Here is a 19,219-nt window from a genome sequence, read left to right as displayed (position 1 = left end):
TCCTATGGAGATCTGGTTTAGAATAGATCCTCAGTACCCCTTGCTTGTTGTAAGAGGTGACTAAATGGGGTGGGTGCTCCTTCGGATGAGACCATTAAACCGAGGTCCCATTTTACAGTAGGTGTGGCATGATAAAGACCCCTCCCTGCTCAAAGGCCATAAGCACCGAAGATAGGCCTAAATTTTGCAGTCCCTTCACCAGCAATGGTGACATCTCCTTATGAATGACTTGAGGGACGTTAAACAATATACAATCTGCTGTGACACGGGCCCTCAGTTTTTGCGGTCTCATACGAATGAGTCCCATTTAGCACCTCTTACACCAAGCAAGGGGCACAGAGGATCTATTGTAACCAGGATCCCCTTGGGATAATATGCTAAACACAGATTACTGTAAGATGAATTTTTATTCTTTTAGAAGGTTGGGGTGAGGGATATGTTAGGGGGTGGATTGGGTGGGGTGAGGGATTGGGTAGGGGTGAATGTGGTGGGGTGAGGGATTGGGGTGGATGTGGTGGGGTGAGGGATTGGGTAGGGGTGATTTTTATTCTGTTAGAGGGGTGGGGTGAGGGATTGGGTAGGGGTGATTTTTATTCTTTTAGATGACTGGGGTGAGGGATTGGGCAGGGGATGGATGAAGTGGGGTGAGGGATTGGGTAGGGGTGGATGTGGTGGGGTGAGAGATTGGGTAGGGGTGATTTTTATTCTTTTAGAGGAGTGGGGTGAGGGATTGGGTAGGGGTGGATGAAGTGGGGTGAGGGATTGGGTAGGGGGTGGATGGGGTGAGGGATTAAGTAAGGGGTCAGATGGGGTGGGATAATTTTAGATAATATGTTAAACACAGATTACTGTAAGATGAATTTTTATTCTTTTAGAAGATTGGGGTGAGGGATATGGTAGGGGGTGGATTGGGTTGGGTGAGAGATTGGGTAGGGGTGGATGTGGTGGGATGAGGGATTGGGTAGGGGTGGATGTGGTGGGATGAGGGATTGGGTAGGGGTGATTTTTATTCTTTTAGAGGGGTGAGATGAGGGATTGGGTAGGAGTGATTTTTATTCTTTTAGAGGGGTGGGGTGAGGGATTGGGTAGGGGGTGGATGAAGTGGGGTAAGGGATTGGGTAGGGGGTGGATGGGGTGGGGTGAGAGATTGTAATAAATAACCAAATACAGTATATAATGAGGATTTTCATTGGATGACGATGACACCTCCGCCTTTGTAGTGATTGGTGAATTTTTTATGCAAATTTGACCTCTGACGTGACCCTCTATGGGATGTTGTTAGATGTTTGTGTAGCGAGTATGTGAACGGATCTAACATTTAATTTTAATTAGATTGGGGTGGAGAAGCTGTACTATAAAGGATATGAAACATTGCAGTACAGTTGCTAATGTTTTAGAGATATATGTTTTTGTGTTTACTTTTATACAGACCAATGTTCTACATTACCTGTCCAACGGGATGGCAACTCTGTGCTTTAGTCACCAAAAGGAAATGTTCTTTGTACCAGTCATATTCATCCTCAAGGTAATTAATCATATTTATCACCAAGGTAACAAGTGAAATTCATACTCAAGGTAACCAATCATATTCATCTGCAAAGTAACCAATCATATTCATCCTCAAAGTAACCAATCATATTCATCCTCAAGGTAACCAATCATATTTATCTTCAAGGTAATTAATCATATTTATCACCAAGGTAACCAGTCAAATTTATCACCTAGGTAACCAGTCATTTTCTGGGAGCTCTTTTTTCCAGGTCAAAGTGCATGCAGAATTATTTAATGACATATTCAAATCATATATCATCTCATTGCTTGCGGTCCACCTGAAGATTTGTAATCAGTTTAAAAATTCAATCATTCAGTTTTCTATTCTTTATTATTTAGTCTGCGTGGGTTTGGTATTATTTACATGGTCTTGTGTATGTTTACTTGTAGGGTCTGTACAATGTGACAGATAAGTTTATATATGACCAGTTGATCCATGGTCTTGTGAATGTTTACTTGTAGGGTCTGCACAACGTGACAGATAAGTTTATATATGACCAGTTGATCCATGGTCTTGTGAATGTTTACTTGTAGGGTCTGAACAATGTGACAGATAAGTTTATATATGACCAGTTGATCCATGGTCTTGTGTATGTTTACTTGTAGGGTCTGTACAATGTGACAGATAAGTTTATATATGACCAGTTGATCCATGGTCTTGTGAATGCTTACTTGTAGGGTCTGCATAACGTGACAGATAAGTTTATATATGACCAGTTGATCCGTGGGAAGGAACATGATTCATTTTACAAAGGGTGAGTGGATAAGATTTAACTCACGCCCATCTGATACTGACATGTTTTGTTTTTGTTTGTTTGCTGTTTTTACGTCCCCTTCGATAATTTCTCACTCTGGTAGAGACGTCACCAGCTGTAGGTGAAGTGCCACAAACTTTGACCTACACATGGCTCCCAGGGCCGTAGAAGTGAGGGCTCTTTATTTTGGCAAACCTTATCTCCATTATTAATGTCACATTCGAAGGATTTGTGACCTTCACTTCTAGTACTGAGTTCCTGTTTGGTACTTGTACTCAGTCTTCTTCATTTCGATGTAGTGGACAAGAATTGGGATTTGAAGACAGTAACCTTCCTGTAACACTTTCTACGGGAGATACTTACGCGTTGGGAAATGATTACGTCCCAGATTTAAATTCAACCAAGTTTGTTTCGTGCTACTTTGAATTAATGTGCCCAATTTTAAATTTGTCCATTTAGGTTAATGACGAAATTGGCCAATTTTTTCCTGTGTACAGTATAAAAAGGGTTGTGATGAAATTAGTATTTTTTCTTAAGGTGGCTCACTACATCCAGAAATAGTTTCTCAAATCAGTATGAATTGATTTAATTATAAAAGATATGATGATACATGTATACAATAAGTATATATGCCAAAAAGGCAAAAAATATACAAATTTGGATAAAAACATGATGAAATTTTTCAAAAAAATTATTTCAACACATATAAACAAAAGACTCGGTGAAATTCGAACTCAAGATCTGTGGTTCACCAGCCCAATGCTTTAACCACTGAGCTACGATGATACACAAACAAATCGATCGATACAAATAACTTCACAAAACATTTAAATTGCCATCTTGTGACGTGGTGTCATACAGAGTATAAGCTTTAGTGTAGTGAGCTACCTTAAAGGGAGTGATTCATGATCCCCCCCCCCCCCCTAAGTTTTGTTTTTCACTTTTAATGATAAAAATCTACTGTCTAATGTGTTTAAAAAGTTAAAAAAAAAAAATTAAGGTTATAATACATTATGATGGAAGCTTATTGTAGAGAGTTTATCATTTGTTTTGTAAAGAAAGATTGCGGTATGTTATTGTCTACAAAGTTTTCAAAAGAAATGGATAAGCAATCTAAGTTTTCTATATCTATCACATTTCAAGTATTCTTTAGAAAGTAAAATGAGTCATCGAAAAGTTAAATTTGTGAATGTGCAAAATTAAAATGCTTTAGATTACAAAATTAACTTTTCACTGGTTTGTTTGTAAACATAAAGACTTGTCATGAATCTTTGTTTCCTGTGGAATCATAAGAATTCGTGGTGGCTCAATTTTCGTGGAATTCGTGGGTACCCCTCACCCATGAATTTACATCCTCAACGAATAAAGACAACTAGTATACAAGAATCTTACAAATATATAAATTCACGAAATTACGTCCCCACGAACCTGTAAAAATTCAGCAATCCACGAAAATTGGCCCCCATGAATTTAAATGATTCTACGTTACAATAAGTTATTAAAGGCTAAAATGTCGCTTTTCCTCTTGTATTCAGGTCAAAATTTTCGTTGTCAGCATTAAATGAGTTACATTTTTAATGTTTAACGTCAAAAATGAAAAAAATATTTTTTCATAAAACGTGTAGTTTTTAGCTCACCTGAACCGAAGGTTCAAGTGAGCTTTTCTGATCGCGTTTTGTCCGTCGTCTGTCTGTCTGTTTGTCTGTCCGTCTGTCTGTTAAACTTTTCACATTTTCGACTTCTTCTCCAGAACCACTGGGCCAATTTCAACCAAACATGGCCAAAAGCATCCTTGGGTGAAGGGCTTTCAAGTTTGTTCAAATGAAGGGCCATGTCCCTTTCAAAGGGGAGATAATCACAAAAATGCAAAAATAGGGTGGGGTCATTTAAAAATCTTCTTCTCAAGAACCACTGGGCCAGAAGAACTGAAATTTACCTGAAAGCTTCCTGACATATTGTAGATTCAAGTTTGTTCAAATCATGGCCCCCGGGGATAGAATGGGGCCACAAGGGGGGATCAAAGTTTTGCAAACAAATATATAGGGAAAAACTTTAAAAATCTTCTTCTCAAGAACCACTAAGCCAGAAAAGCTGAGATTTACATGAAAGCTTCCTGACATAATGCAGATTCAAGTTTGTTCAAATTATGGGCCCCTGGGGTTGGATGGGGCCACAATAGGGGATCAAAGTTTTACATACAAATATATAGGAAAAATCTTTTTCTCAAGAACCACTGAGCCAGAAAAGCTGATTTTTACATGAAAACTTTCTGACATAGTGCAGATTCAAGTTTGTTCAAATCATGGCCCCCAGGGGTAGGATGGGGCCACAAGCTTCCTGACATAATGCAGATTCAAGTTTGTTCAAATCATGGGCTCCGGGGGTTGGATGCCCGGGGCCACAAGGGGGATTAAAGTTTTACATACAAATATATAGTTAAAATCTTTTTCTCAAGAACCACTGAACCAGAAAAGCTGATTTTACATGAAAACTTTCTGACATAGTGCATATTCAAGTTTGCTCAAATCATGGGCTCCGGGAGTTGGATGGGGCCACAATAGGGGATCAAAGTTTTACATACAAATATATAGGAAAAATCTTCTTCTCAAGAACTACTGAGCCAGAAAAGCTGATTTTTACCTGAAAACTTTCTGACATAGTGCAGATTCAAGTTTGTTAAAATCATGGCCCCCGGGGGTAGGATAGGGCCACAAGGGGGGGATCAAAGTTTTACATACAAATATATAGTTAAAATCTTTTTCTCAATAACCACTGAGTCAGAAAAGCTGATATTTACAAGAAAACTTTCTGACATAGTGCATATTCAAGTTTGTTTAAATCATGGCCCCCAGGGGGTAGGATGGGGCCACAAGTGGGGGGGGGGATCAAAGTTTTGCATACAAATATAGGAAAAAACTTTAAAAATCTTCTTCTCAAGAACCATTGGGCCAATGAAGTTGACATTTACATGAAAGCTTTCTGACATAGTGTAGATTCAAGTTTGCAAAGGGTAGTTTGGGCCATAATAGGGTTTTACATGCAAATATATATTATGGAAAGTCTTCAGATATGGGCCAAGGTGACTCAGGTGAGCGATGTGGCCCATGGGCCTCTTGTTTGCAAATAGCTATTGATTTGAATTCTTGATGGTGACAGGTGTGTTATCGCGATGCTGCGACATGCTTTGTCAGAAAATCTAACCTCACAGAAAGCCGTGCTGAAGTACATTGGGCAATTATTCCGAGTCAAACTCCGCCTTCCTGAGTGGTACTCAGACAAACTTGTTGGCGAGTTCATGCTCAGGTGAGTAGACGGTATTGTATAGGAATTCTAATCTAATTTATCTCTCACTTTCTTCGTGGATAAAATTCAGCTGTGTTGAAGACTTTTGTGGTATTGGAATTTGATTTCAGTGTTGATTTTCTTTGTAGACACTCCGTGTGCGTGCATTTGGAGAACAATGTGGACAAATTCAACCTCTTGATGTAAGTCTTAAAACATACTTTTTGTAACAGGGTAGTCAAAATGTACTGATAAATCCAGTTTTTGGCTCACCTGAGTTGAAGTACAGCTCAGGTGAGTTTTTTTTTTTTATCACGTTTTGTGCAGTGTCAATTTGTCTGGCATAAACACATCCCATTTTGGAAGAGAAGATAATTAAGAATCAGTGATACTGGAATGGAGTGTTTTAAATTACTTCACAAGAACCACTTAATCAGGATAGACAAAATTTGTTGGAAGGCTTCCTTATGTAGTGAAAACTGTCTAATCCCATCTAACAAGGTAACTACAGTAAAAACTGTCTGATCTGACATCTTACAATGTAAATACAGTGAGAACTGCCTAATCCGCCATCTTACAATGTAAATGCAGTGAGAACTGCCTAATCCGACACCTTACAATGTAAATACAGTGAGAACTGCCTAATCCAACACCTTACAATGTAAATGCAGTGAGAACTGCCTAATCCAACACCTTACAATGTAAATACAGTGAGAACTGCCTAATCCAACACCTTACAATGTAAATGCAGTGAGAACTGCCTAATCCAACACCTTACAATGTAAATATAGTGAGAACTGCCTAATCCAACACCTTACAATGTAAATATAGTGAGAACTGCCTAATCCAACACCTTACAATGTAAATACAGTGAGAACTGCCTAATCCAACACCTTACAATGTAAATACAGTGAGAACTGCCTAATCCAACACCTTACAATGTAAATACAGTGAGAACTGCCTAATCCAACACCTTACAATGTAAATACAGTGAGAACTGCCTAATCCAACACCTTACAATGTAAATACAGTGAGAACTGCCTAATCCAACACCTTACAATGTAAATACAGTGAGAACTGCCTAATCCAACACCTTACAATGTAAATACAGTGAGAACTGCCTAATTCAACACCTTACAATGTAAATACAGTGAGAACTGCCTAATCCAACACCTTACAATGTAAATACAGTGAGAACTGCCTAATCCAACACCTTACAATGTAAATACAGTGAGAACTGCCTAATCCAACACCTTACAATGTAAATATAGTGAGAACTGCCTAATCCAACACCTTACAATGTAAATACAGTGAGAACTGCCTAATCCAACACCTTACAATGTAAATATAGTGAGAACTGCCTAATCCAACACCTTACAATGTAAATACAGTGAGATCTGCCTAATCCAACACCTTACATAGAAATACAGTGAAGATGGCCTATTCCGACACCTGCACAATCTGTTGCATTCTGATCAATTTCATGTTTTCATTGTTTTATACTGTTTATTCCAACACACTGTCATATTCTGGAAAAAAAAATTGCCCCCCCCACCCCCACCCCCCCACCCCCGTTGCATGCATGTAGGATTAGACAGGTCTTAATGTACATCTATAAAGGTTCAGTTTTGTTCACACCATGAACTCAAGGGACTGTACAAGACTACAGAGGAATATAGAGGAATATTCTTTAAGATTCTGCCTCTAAAGAACCACAAAAACACAAAGTAAATATATACTGTTAAACTCTCTCATAGGGTGTTCATATCAATTCTGGGTAGCGTTCGAGATTGTAGCGGCTAGCTGAGGGGCTAGGTGTGGTGGCTGATTTGTGCCATTTTACAATTTATTGTCTTTTTGTTATTTCAAGGTGAAAAGACAACAAAATGATATATTTAGTGATTTTTCGTCCCGAAATAACGAAATATTAATTGATAATTAGCTACATTTCACCTCAAAATAACGAAAAGACGATAAATACAATTTTTAATGCTGTCCTGCTTACACCACATCATGACACCCTGGCAAAGGTCAAGGGGGTCACAATGATAGGAGTTCAAGCTTTTTATAAGGAGATATATAGTACATATAAGAATATCATGAAATCTTTTCTTTGATTTAGATTTAAATTGACAGTTTGTAGAGACATGATGTTCTGAAATGTATTGAATTAAAAATTATTATTGGCATTAATCAACACTGGAAAATGTCAGCATTGATTATACATTGTTATATTACTGAAAATAAAACTACATCATTTAGTAACTTTTCCATGTACAGTTAAACTTCAGTATCTCGAACAACGATATCTCGAATATCATGAATATGCAAAAGTGATTCAAAAGTTCCAACCACTTAATCTCTTATAAGTGTTTTAACCTTGATATCTTGAATCCTTGGATATCTTGAACTTTTTGGTCCCATTGAATTTGAAATAATGAGGTTTGACTGTATTTGATGTATGAGACGTAGTACTGATAAAATAAAAGCTGTTTTTGGCATTGTGATATTAAAAAGTATGTTTGCTACATAGATACATGACCAGAAAGCTGTACGCATTTGCTAAGGGCGAGTGTGCGGCGGAGAACGCGGACAATCCAATGTTTCAGGAACTTCTCCTTGGAGGCCAGCTGTATGGTATGATTTTAAAGGTAAGAGAAGACATTTGTTAAAGGTGAGATTTTTGAGAGAAGACATTTGTTAAAGACTTAGTTTTAAGCTAACATCCACAAAATCTACTTGTTCAAAGAGGAGGAAGCTTGACCTTGACATCTTGACCTTGATGCCTATCAATAAATTTTCATGGGGATTTAAATCTCAAACCACAAAAGTTTGACCCTCACAAAAGTGTAATTTTTATTTGATGATAATGATTATATTTGATAGTAAGCAATTGTCATTTATTTTCAGGAAAAATGTCAAGATTGGATGGTGTCTGTAAAATCTTCGATTGAAAGAATTGCCAAAAATTATAAAGAACAGGAATTTTTATTGACTGTGTGTGAGTATTGAAAATTAAAATTTTAATTATTCATTACTGCAGACTTACAGCTGACTGACCAAACAACAGCCGAGCGGCGTACAATAGGACTGAAATTTAAAGATGGACTTTTTGTTGTTATATTTTCAGCTACTCTGAGTGATGCTCTACGCCACACCACAAATTTAAGTAGGTCGATGGAGTATTTTATGGCCAGTGGTACAGTTGTTTCACGAAGTGGACTAGGTTTAATGCAAGTATGTAAAAGAGAAATCATTCTTGAACTTTTGAAAAGTTTACATAGTGTAATGCTAAGTGAAGAAATGACTGTGCACTTAACTCAGCAGCTCAATAATCACCTAATGTACAAATCCAGTTTGGGTTGCGTAAATTGTCGGCAAGATTGTCAGTGAGATTAATAAAAGCAATCTTTTGTATGTCCTAGTCTGGCATTTGTTGCCAGAATTCAGGGAAATAGTTGCATGTGTATTGTTAGTTTGTGATGTGATAGGAAAAATTCACATCAGGCAATGCATAGCCAATTATTTTTCCATAACACATCACTAACTATATGTGTAGCAAAATTATTCTGCTGTGTCCAACATTCTGTGTGTCATTTAAACAAAAAATGCTCTCTTTGTTGTTTTAATTATCGGGTGATGAAGGTAGCTAGCATTGCAGATAAAAATCATAACCTGCGTAAATGGGTTATGAATTTTTTTATGCAATGATTGCTACCTTCATCACCCAATGAAACAACAAAGAAAAACATTCTATTGTTTATATTCATATTTTTATGTATTCTGTAAGAATATGAACTAGATTTAAGTACTAAAATATCATATGGTTGACCTATTCGTTCTTTTAAATGGAATAACCAATGCCACCTTTGACCTCGATGATGCTCCATATTTGGTAATGATTGCGCAGACAGATGGTACTAAAAACCAGATAAAACTAGTTTGCAACAAACATGTATTCATTGTTTATGATAAAAGCAATGTCAATTTCAGAGGAGATATGTGCAAAAAGATTCAGTGAATGTAAATATTTGTTTATACAATGCATTTTGTGCAGTTAGGAACAATTGAACAATTCAAACAGCAACAACAAATTAACTACACATATTATTCTGATTGAAATTTGTCCGTAATATCTGTCGTCGTCGTAAACTTTTCGCATTTTCATCTTCTTCTCCAGAACCACTGGGCCAATTTCAACCAAACTTGGCACTAGGCATCAATTTGTTCAGTTGAAGGGTCATGCTTTAAAGGGGAGATAATCACAAAAATGCAAAAATTGGGTTGGGTCTTTTAAAAATCTTTTCAAGAACCACTGGGCCAGAAAAGCTGAAATTTACATGAAAGCTTCTTAACCTAGTGGAGATTCAAGTTTATTGAAGTCATGACTCCCTGGGGTATGTTGGGGCCACAACATGGGATCAAAGTTATGCATGCAAATATATAAAGAAAATCTTTAAAAATCTTCTTCCAAGAACCACTGGGCTAGAAGAGTGAAGATTTACCTGAAAGCTTCCTGATATAGAGTAGATCAAATTTGTTCAGATCATGGCCCGGGGGTAGGGTGAAGCCGCAATAGTAGATCAAAGTTTTACATGCAGATATATAGGAAAATCTTCTTCCTCAGAATCACTTGACCAATTTCAATCAAATTTGGAGCAAATCATCCTTGGGTGATGGGGATTCAAGTTTGTTGAATAGAAGGGCCATGTCCCCTTCAAAGGGAAGGTAATCACAAAAATGCAAAAATAGGGTGTGGTTATTAAAAATTTTTCTGAAGAACCACTGGACCAGAAAAGCTGAAATTTACATGAAAACTTCCTGACATAGTGGGGATTCAAGTTTGTAAAAGTCATGGCCCCTGGTGGTAGGGTGGGGCCACAATAGGGGATCAAAACTTTACATGCAAATGTATAGGGAACCAAACTTGGCACAAAGCATCCTTAGATGAAATTTGTAAAGTTAAACATGAAAAACTATACCCGTCTACAATGGCATATGATAATTAATGAATTTGTAGTTAAGTTTGATAATTAATGAATTTTTAGTCATTACCTTTGAAAATATTTTTTTATGAACCAAGCTGTTTGTATACTGATAGTTTTGCTCAAGCTTGTTTATTGCAAAGAACTGCTGCTCAGGTGAGCAGTGTGGCCCATGGGTATCTTGTTTACCGTTAGTGCATCTTGTTTGTATTAGAAAATTTCCCTAAACACATTGTGTATGAGAATGCCTTTAACCCTCTACAGTTAAACTTTTGTAGCACACTAGTGTTCATTTTTTAAAATTCAAATATTGTTTTCAAGTCAAATGTCTTGACCCTTTTTTTGAAGATGTTGGAATAGCTAGAATGATTATTGTGCAGGTGCTTGTTTGTAGGAATATTAAAGAGAATAACACGATATGATTTTACTGTCTCTCCTTCAGGCGACGGGATTAACTGTGGTAGCAGACAAGCTGAACTTCTTCAGATACATTTCACATTTCCGGTGTGTGCACCGAGGGTCGTTCTTCAGCGAGATGAGAACCACAGCAGTCAGGAAACTGCTGCCAGAAGCCTGGGGTAAGGATCTAACCCTCATCACCAAAATTATCTACCCACACGTCTCTGTGTCCTTAGTGTGTGTGTGTGTATATATATATTATACAGTGAAACTTCTCTAAACCGGCCGGCTCTCGGACCGGAAAAAACGGCCGATTTAGAGGGATGGCCGGTATACCGAGAATTTAGCAATTATAGACATTTTATCTTAATATTCACAAAGTAGGTACTGTTCACCTTGATCTGGTGATCTATGATCAATTATCGGTGGAGATTAAATTAGTCCGCTTGTACCTTAGGATAATTATGAATTACAAGAAATATTTTCGCTGAAATCATCTAATTTTCAACTAAAAATCTATAACAGGATACATAAAGAAAACACAGAGGCCTATTATTGGAATCCTCTTACCTATTAAAACTCTGTTTACATTCATCGCTTATGTCATTAACAATTTTGTTTTGACGTTTTTAAAAAGTACAGTAGTAAATACGAAATTGTAATTTGAATATTTCTTTGGAATTTTAAGTCTATGGAAACCAAGAAAATTAATCTATCTTTTAATAATTATCATTAACAGTCATGGGTTTGTTCTTTATTAACTACCGCTTATATCCATACGAAAGTATGGTGAAACAATATGGTGTTTGATACGGTATTCATTCAATAATTTCCCAACTGTGTTTTACATTTTGTACAGAATTTGGAAGGGTCTCTTGGATTAGCTAAGTGTCAATTAACACCCTTGACAGCACAGGTAAACAATAGAAATTAAAGAGGCCAGTAGTGTTTTTCACACCTCCAGTGGATAATTTCATACCTGGTCAGTCAGTCAGTCAATGTGCACACCTGGACGATCTTAATTAACCTTTGGCCAAGATTTTCTTGTCTTCAAAAAGTGGCCGGTATGTTAAGGGTAAATTACACATGTTTGTTAACAAATGTACTTTAAAAAGTGGCCGATGTCCGGTTTTCAGGGGTGGCCGGTTTTGTAAGACTTTCTTTGTAAGGAAATGTTAAGATTTCTGCCGGGTCTTTGAAAATCGGCCGATATTCAGGGAGAACCGGTATTCTGAGGGGCCGGTTTGGAGAAGTTTCACTGTATATATATGTGTGTGTGTGTGTGTGTGTGTGTGTGTATCAATGTCCAATTATCAGAGGACATCTAGAAATCCCCTCACAATGAATGTATGAATGAAAATATTAATCAAAATTTTTGGTGAATCTAATTTTGTGATGCAGGCTACTGTTTGACTAGTTCAGCTTATACAAATTAATTGGTATCCATATTGAACATTTTTATATCTATGATAGACTTCCTGTTGTCCATATTGAACATTTTGATATCTATGACAGACTTCCTGTTGTCCATATTGAACATTTTTATATCTATGACAGACTTCCTGTTGTCCATATTGAACATTTTAATATCTATGACAGACTTCCTGTTGTCCATATTGAACATTTTGATATCTATGACAGACTTCCTGTTGTCAATTTTAAAGATTTTGATATCTATAACAAACTTCCTGTAATGTGTATTGAACATTTTGATGTCTAAGACAGGCTTCCTGTATTGAACATTCTGATATCTATGACAGACTTCCTGTATTGAACATTCTGATATCTATGACAGACTTCCTGTATTGACTGTTGTGGTATCTATGACAGATTTCCTGTATTGACTGTTGTGATATCTATGACAGACTTCCTGTATTGAACGTTCTGATATCTATGACAGACTTCCTGTATTGAGTTTTGATATCTATAACAGACTTCCTGTTGTCCATATTGAACATTTTGATATCTATGACAGACTTCCTGTTGTCCATATTGAACGTTCTGATATCTATGACAGATTTCCTGTATTGAACATTTTAATATTTTTGACAGACTTCCTGTATTGAACATTCTGATATCTATGACAGACTTCCTGTATTGAATGTTGTGATATCTGTGACAGACTTCCTGTATTGAACATTCTGATATCTATGACAGACTTCCTGTATTGACTGTTGTGGTATCTATGACAGACTTCCTGTATTGACTGTTGTGATATCTATGACAGACTTCCTGTATTGAATGTTGTGATATCTATGACAGACTTCCTGTATTGAACATTTTGATATCTATGACAGACTTCCTGTATTGGCTGTTGTGATATCTATGACAGACTTCCTGTATCGACTGTTGTGATATCTATGACAGACTTCCTGTATTGAACGTTCTGATATTTATGACAGACTTCCTGTATTGAACATTTTGATATCTATGACAGACTTCCTGTATTGAACGTTGTGATATCTATGACAGGCTTCCTGTGTCCAGTACACACTCCTGATGGTAGTCCCTGTGGATTGTTGAATCATCTTACAGCCCTGGCAGGGGTAAGTCAAACTCACATCTCACAGCCCTGGCAGGGGTAAGTCAGACTCGCATCTCACACCCCTGGCAGGGGTAAGTCAGGCTCACATCTCACAGCCCTGGCAGGGGTAAGTCAGACTCGCATCTCACACCCCTGGCAGGGGTAAGTCAGACTCGCATCTCACAACCCTGGCGGGGGTTAGTCAGACTCACATCTCACAGCACTGACCGGGGTAAGTCAGACTCGCATCTCACAGCTGTGGCCGGGGTAAGTCAGACTCGCATCTCACAGCTGTGGCCGGGGTAAGTCAGACTCGCATCTCACAGCTGTGGCTGGGGTAAGTCAGACGCACATCTCACAGCATTGACGGGGATAAGTCAGACGCACGTCTCACAGTCCTGGTGGGGGTAAGTTAGACTCACACTGGTAACGAGGGAATTTTCTCCATGGTAATCAATTTAGATGTTTGAAATTTTTCTCATGCCTCTTATAAAGGAAGTATAAAGGTGTCTGTCTGTGGAGTTCCAGGTAGGCCTTTCTATGTCACAAAGAATGCTTGTCTGACAATATGTCATTATCCCAATCTAAGGTCATTTAGACAAGGTCATGATCACTGGGGGAAAAAAGTTAAAAGATTTGTGTTCTGACCATGTGTTTGTAGCTTATTCTTGACACAAAAGCTGCCTACGAGTTGAGGTTGTATCATGAACTAGGATTATGTAGAAGGGTCAAGGTCACTGGGCAAAAATTGTTGTGTAAACAGTATCTTTTGTGAGTGAATGCCTAAGACAGTCATACCTTGTAATGGTTACTTGTGACCTGTCATTTATCTTGATCATAGATCAAGGCCATTTAGAAAATGTCAAGGCCATTTGGAGAAAATACAATATTCTTATCAAGTCCATATTATTATAACATAGGCACATTACACACTACGCATTTTAAGGCTTTGTGTGTCTCTATCCTCGATGAATAAAGGTAAAAAAAAAAAAAAAAATTAAGTTGAAGGTTATAATTAAAACTAGTGTGGTCCACTCCTATATGTACTAAGTTTGTGCTTAGTTTTAAATTGAGAAAATTTAAACTAACTACAGCAAGAATATTGCAATTGGTTTAATCACACATACACACTGGTACAGCTAATTTAATGCATGGTTATTATACCCCCATACTATGAGTTATAGAGGACATGTTTTTGACTCATGCCTCTGTCAGTCAGTCCTGTTCCTGTCAGAGCAACTCCTCTGTAACCGAGCAACTCCTCTGTAACCGAGCAACTCCTCTGTAAACGAGCAACTTCTCTGTAACCAAGCAACTCCTCTGTAACCGAGCAACTCCTCTGTAACCGAGCAACTCCTGTTTAACCAGTAACTCCTTTGTAACTGCTCAACAGATTTTAGCAGCTGTAGGTCAAAGACTGCTTGGAATGAAAACCCCCCCCCAAAATATGAACAAGCTCACATACCCTTACCAAACAACCCTAGATCTACAGCTGCTAAATATAGAATACACTTAGGATAAACACACATATATTATAGGCTGCAGGCAGTAAAGAGGCTTGTAAAATGTGGGGTTCAAATTGTAAAATGTGGGGTTCAAATTGTAAAATGTGGGGTTCAAATTGTAAAATGTGGGGTTCAAATCGGCAACATTCTGAATGCACCCCAGTCTGGTAGAACCTTGTGAAACACACAGAATTAGATTGACCATGCACATTCCAGCAGTGGTAAAAATTTTAATAAGTATGTTCAGAATTGGAATGATTGCGTATGTATGGTGTGATGTGTGTTATCCAGTGAGTTATATTAAGATAATGGATATTTTGGAAATTACTGTATATTTATATTTTTATTTCGTGTGGATACAATGATATACATGTTTTTTTTATTTAGCTCACCTGAGCTGAAGGCTCAAATGAGCTTTTTTGATCAAAAGAACAAGGTACGGTTGTATACATAAAAAGGCCCAAAAAATGTCTCTCTATAAAATGTGTCTGGAATTAACCGTAATCAGCGTTTTAAGAAAGTAAAATAAATGCCAGCTATACTATGTCAACAAAATCAGAATGATAGTCCTAAATGGATAGCATTATGACATCATGAATAAGACATTTCCCGCCTTTTTCTCAAAATAAGCCTGAAAACTGTCAAATGTCATACAAATTATTGCTCAGGAAAAGATGTGCGCATTTGTCGAGCAAAATGAAAATGATATATATTGTGTATTATTTTGAGATGAAAAACATGCTTCAATATGAATTTGGTCGACGCATGCACTGTATGTTTTCTAAAAGGAAAACCACCTGAATTTGTGGATATTTTCATTGAAAATGGCATTTTTGCAATTGTATGCCAACTTCAAGCTCTCGTCATATGACACAAATCATTTTGCTGATCAAACTGAGTGAATTTTGGGTTTGCTAAACTATTCCTTAATTGAATGCCAGGATTTGAGCTCCATGTGAAATCATCAATATTTTGGGCCAGATGACTGTAGAAACTGTACCTACTTCTTTGTCCGTTGTATGTCGTCGGTGTAAACTTTTCACATTTTCATCTTCTTCTCCAGAACCACTGGGCCAATTTCAACCAAACTTGGCACAAAGCTTCCTTATGTAAAAGGCTTCAAGTTTATTCAAATGAAGGGCCATGCCCCCTTCAAAGGGGAGATAATTACAAAAATGCAAAAATATGGTGTGGTCATTAAATAATCTTCTTCTCAAGAACCACTGGGCTAGGAAAGTAGAAATTTACATGAAAGCATACTGACATTGTGCAGATTCAAGCTTGTTAAAATCATGGACCCCATGGGTAGGATGGGGTCACAATAGGGGATCAAGTTTTTACATGCAAATACATGGGGGAAATCTTTTAAAATCTTCTTCCCAAGAACCACTGGGCTAGGAAAGTAGAAATTTACATGAAAGCATCCTGACATAGTGCAGATTTAAGTTTGTAAAAATCATGTCCCCCCCCCTCCCCCCCAGGGGTAGTTTGGGGCCCCAATAGGGACCAAAGTTTTACATGCGAATATATATGGAAAATCTTTAAATATGGGCCAAGGTGATTCAGGTGAGCAATGTGGCCCGTGGGCATCTTGTTATGAAATATAACTTTCATGAATTCTTATTGTTTAAATTTTCTGTATTCAAGAGTATTCCTGAGAACTAAATTTTTGCGAGTAACTAGTCTCGTGAAATTACACATACCTATAAATGTTCTCAGAAATAAGATTTTCAATATATAGTAATATTTGAACTTTGAACCCTCTCTTTATAACCTGTCATACAGTTGGATTGTGTACCTTTGTAGGCAGTGACCACTCACCACGGTAACTCACACTTAGCTGACCTTCTTTTTGCCATGGGAACGACCCCATGCCATGCTCCAGCAATGGGGCCGATGTCACAGTGCTTTACTGTTTTCCTGGACGGCAGGATTCTGGGTTACATTCACGAGGATATTGCGCAGAGTGTGGAAAAGAGGCTTAGAGTCATGAAGGTCAAAGGCCTGAATAAGGTTAGTCAGGTTTTGATAATTATTGAATTTCATCTTTTAAAAAGCAAAAGGCTGTTATACATGTAAATATGGAAATTTTAGTTTTGATTCATTTCTGTGAATTTGGGACCAATCAATATAGATTTTCGTGTTTCTAATTTCCGTGAATTTGGGACCAATCAATATAGATTTGCGTGTTTCTAATTTCCGTGAATTTGAGACCAATTGATTTAGAATTTCATGTTCCTAATTTTTGCAAACTTGATATTCTGAAATATGAGTTGAAATTTACTATTTTTGTTTATTAAATTCTGTTGTAAACTTTTATGAAATGTAACTTTGCAAGTCCATTACACTTACAAAATTGCTAAATAAGTACATGCATTTCTAAACTTTGATTTACAGTAAACATTTATAGATTTAGGGTTGACATATACATGTATGTACATTCATAACTTTGAACTACAGTGTAAACATTTTCAGAATTAGGGTTGACATACATGTATATATACATGCGTTTCTAAACTTTGATCTACAGTAAACATTTTCAGATTTAGGGTTGACATACATGTACATGTATATATGCAATGATACCTGTAGACTCGGATCGTTAAATAAGTACTTTAAAAGTGGGTGTTCTGGACTGGATGTACATTTATTCATGTAATTCTATATACAGTGGAACCCCGTTATAACGTTCAACCTTTATTACGTTAGTCCGCATAGTACGTTGGAATTTCAAAGCACAAAACCATTTATTAAAAACCTATATAAAATAAACCTCGTTATTACGTTGTCCCAAGATGCCGGGACTCGGTATTACGTTGTAAAAATTCCGACAAAAACGTAACAAACCCCAAATTATTCAATAGTGATTCTCAAAATAATAAGCCATTCACACCTTGACTGCCTGAGGCAGTGACCACGTAAATCTCCTGGTCTGTTAGGGGATTAGAGACGCTTTCAAGACTGATCACGCTTCGATAGATCTAGCGACATCAATACAGGTGAATACCCCGTATCAAAGCCAGTGATAAACAATTAAATCATGTTTATTTAGAAATTGTACTCTATAAAATTGTCTTCATTTTTCATATTTTGATAATCGAAGAAATAATAATTTCTCAACCACATGCGTGTTCAGCATTGTGGGATTACCTTCGCTATTAAAACTCTATTTACGGACAGCTTTGGTACAAACATGAAGGACGAAATTTATTGTAGCAATGTTAAAACAGCTTGGATGACTGCTTGGACATAGGTGACTAAAGGAAGTGTTCAATTAAAAAATTGTCTGTGGTTTGGACAGTGCGTAAATCTCGTCCATATACATACACCAATCAATCTGTCCAGTGTTATTTGTGCACGGCATTTACCTCAGTCAACATTCTAAAATTCCTTGATCTGCACGTGATTTTAGTGCCATCATTTAGTGTTTCAATGAAATCTTTGTGCATCATTATATTTTTTATGTGGATTCCGCTTAAATTGTTCTCTGTGTTTATTGTTGGTGAGAAAAGTGTGTAAGTGTTGGGTATCGTGTGAGTTTTGTGTCTATAGTTTTGTAGTTGTGTTTTGGGTGGGATTTTTTTTATTGTGTTGTGTATTGTATAATTTTAGAGAACTTAATAGAAACAATGTTCTGTATTTTTTTTTTATGTACGAATGTTGAAAACGAACCGGAATGAGTTATTGAGAGAAAGTTGAACAAAATGGCGGTCCAAACAAATGCAGAAAAGCAACGTTTATCAAAACATCCTTATGTATCCTACACCAGAAATAAAGAAAAGGGATAAGAACATGAAGAATTACGGACATTAAAGATAAGATGTAAATAAAACAAAGTATCATAGTCTTTTAAACAAAGAAACAGTAGAGATATATTCACACACACACACACACACACACACCTTCATGGAGTATCAACGGAAGATATACAGTTTTCAAATGATATTTTTAATGGATTTCACTGGAAACGTTTATTACGTTGACCCCGGCCGGTATTATGTTATTTTATCGTGACAAAATGAAAAACGTAATAACGGGGTTCCACTGTAAATGTTAATAATTAGGACCCTGCCTATAGGTGGGAGCCCTATAGTGATCAGTCCGTCTGTCCGTCCGTCCGTCTGTCTGTATATTGACAGTGCATTGCTTGTACAGTAATGGAATTCCTCACATGGTTTATATGAGTTGTAGATACTATATACAGTGTATGTAACAATT

The 19,219-nt window shown here is 37.0% G+C and overlaps 1 protein-coding gene across 2 annotated transcripts in view; it reads left to right on the top strand.

The window, feature by feature from the left end:
- LOC125665470 (DNA-directed RNA polymerase I subunit RPA2-like) overlaps positions 1-19,219 on the top strand; it is a 40,329-nt gene that overhangs the window by 6,725 nt on the left and 14,385 nt on the right. For both annotated transcript variants that reach the window (XM_056152178.1, XM_056152179.1), the window contains exons 9-18: positions 1,430-1,525; positions 2,230-2,306; positions 5,463-5,609; positions 5,738-5,791; positions 8,122-8,239; positions 8,499-8,589; positions 8,719-8,825; positions 11,016-11,151; positions 13,445-13,518; positions 16,808-17,014. In XM_056152178.1, coding sequence (XP_056008153.1) covers positions 1,430-1,525; positions 2,230-2,306; positions 5,463-5,609; positions 5,738-5,791; positions 8,122-8,239; positions 8,499-8,589; positions 8,719-8,825; positions 11,016-11,151; positions 13,445-13,518; positions 16,808-17,014 — 1,107 coding nt within the window. The remainder of the gene's footprint in view (positions 1-1,429; positions 1,526-2,229; positions 2,307-5,462; positions 5,610-5,737; positions 5,792-8,121; positions 8,240-8,498; positions 8,590-8,718; positions 8,826-11,015; positions 11,152-13,444; positions 13,519-16,807; positions 17,015-19,219) is intronic.

Source organism: Ostrea edulis, chromosome 10 (genome assembly GCF_947568905.1).
Source record: "Ostrea edulis chromosome 10, xbOstEdul1.1, whole genome shotgun sequence".
Taxonomy (NCBI): Eukaryota; Metazoa; Mollusca; class Bivalvia; order Ostreida; family Ostreidae; genus Ostrea; species Ostrea edulis.
This window is presented reverse-complemented; position numbering and strand designations above follow the sequence as displayed.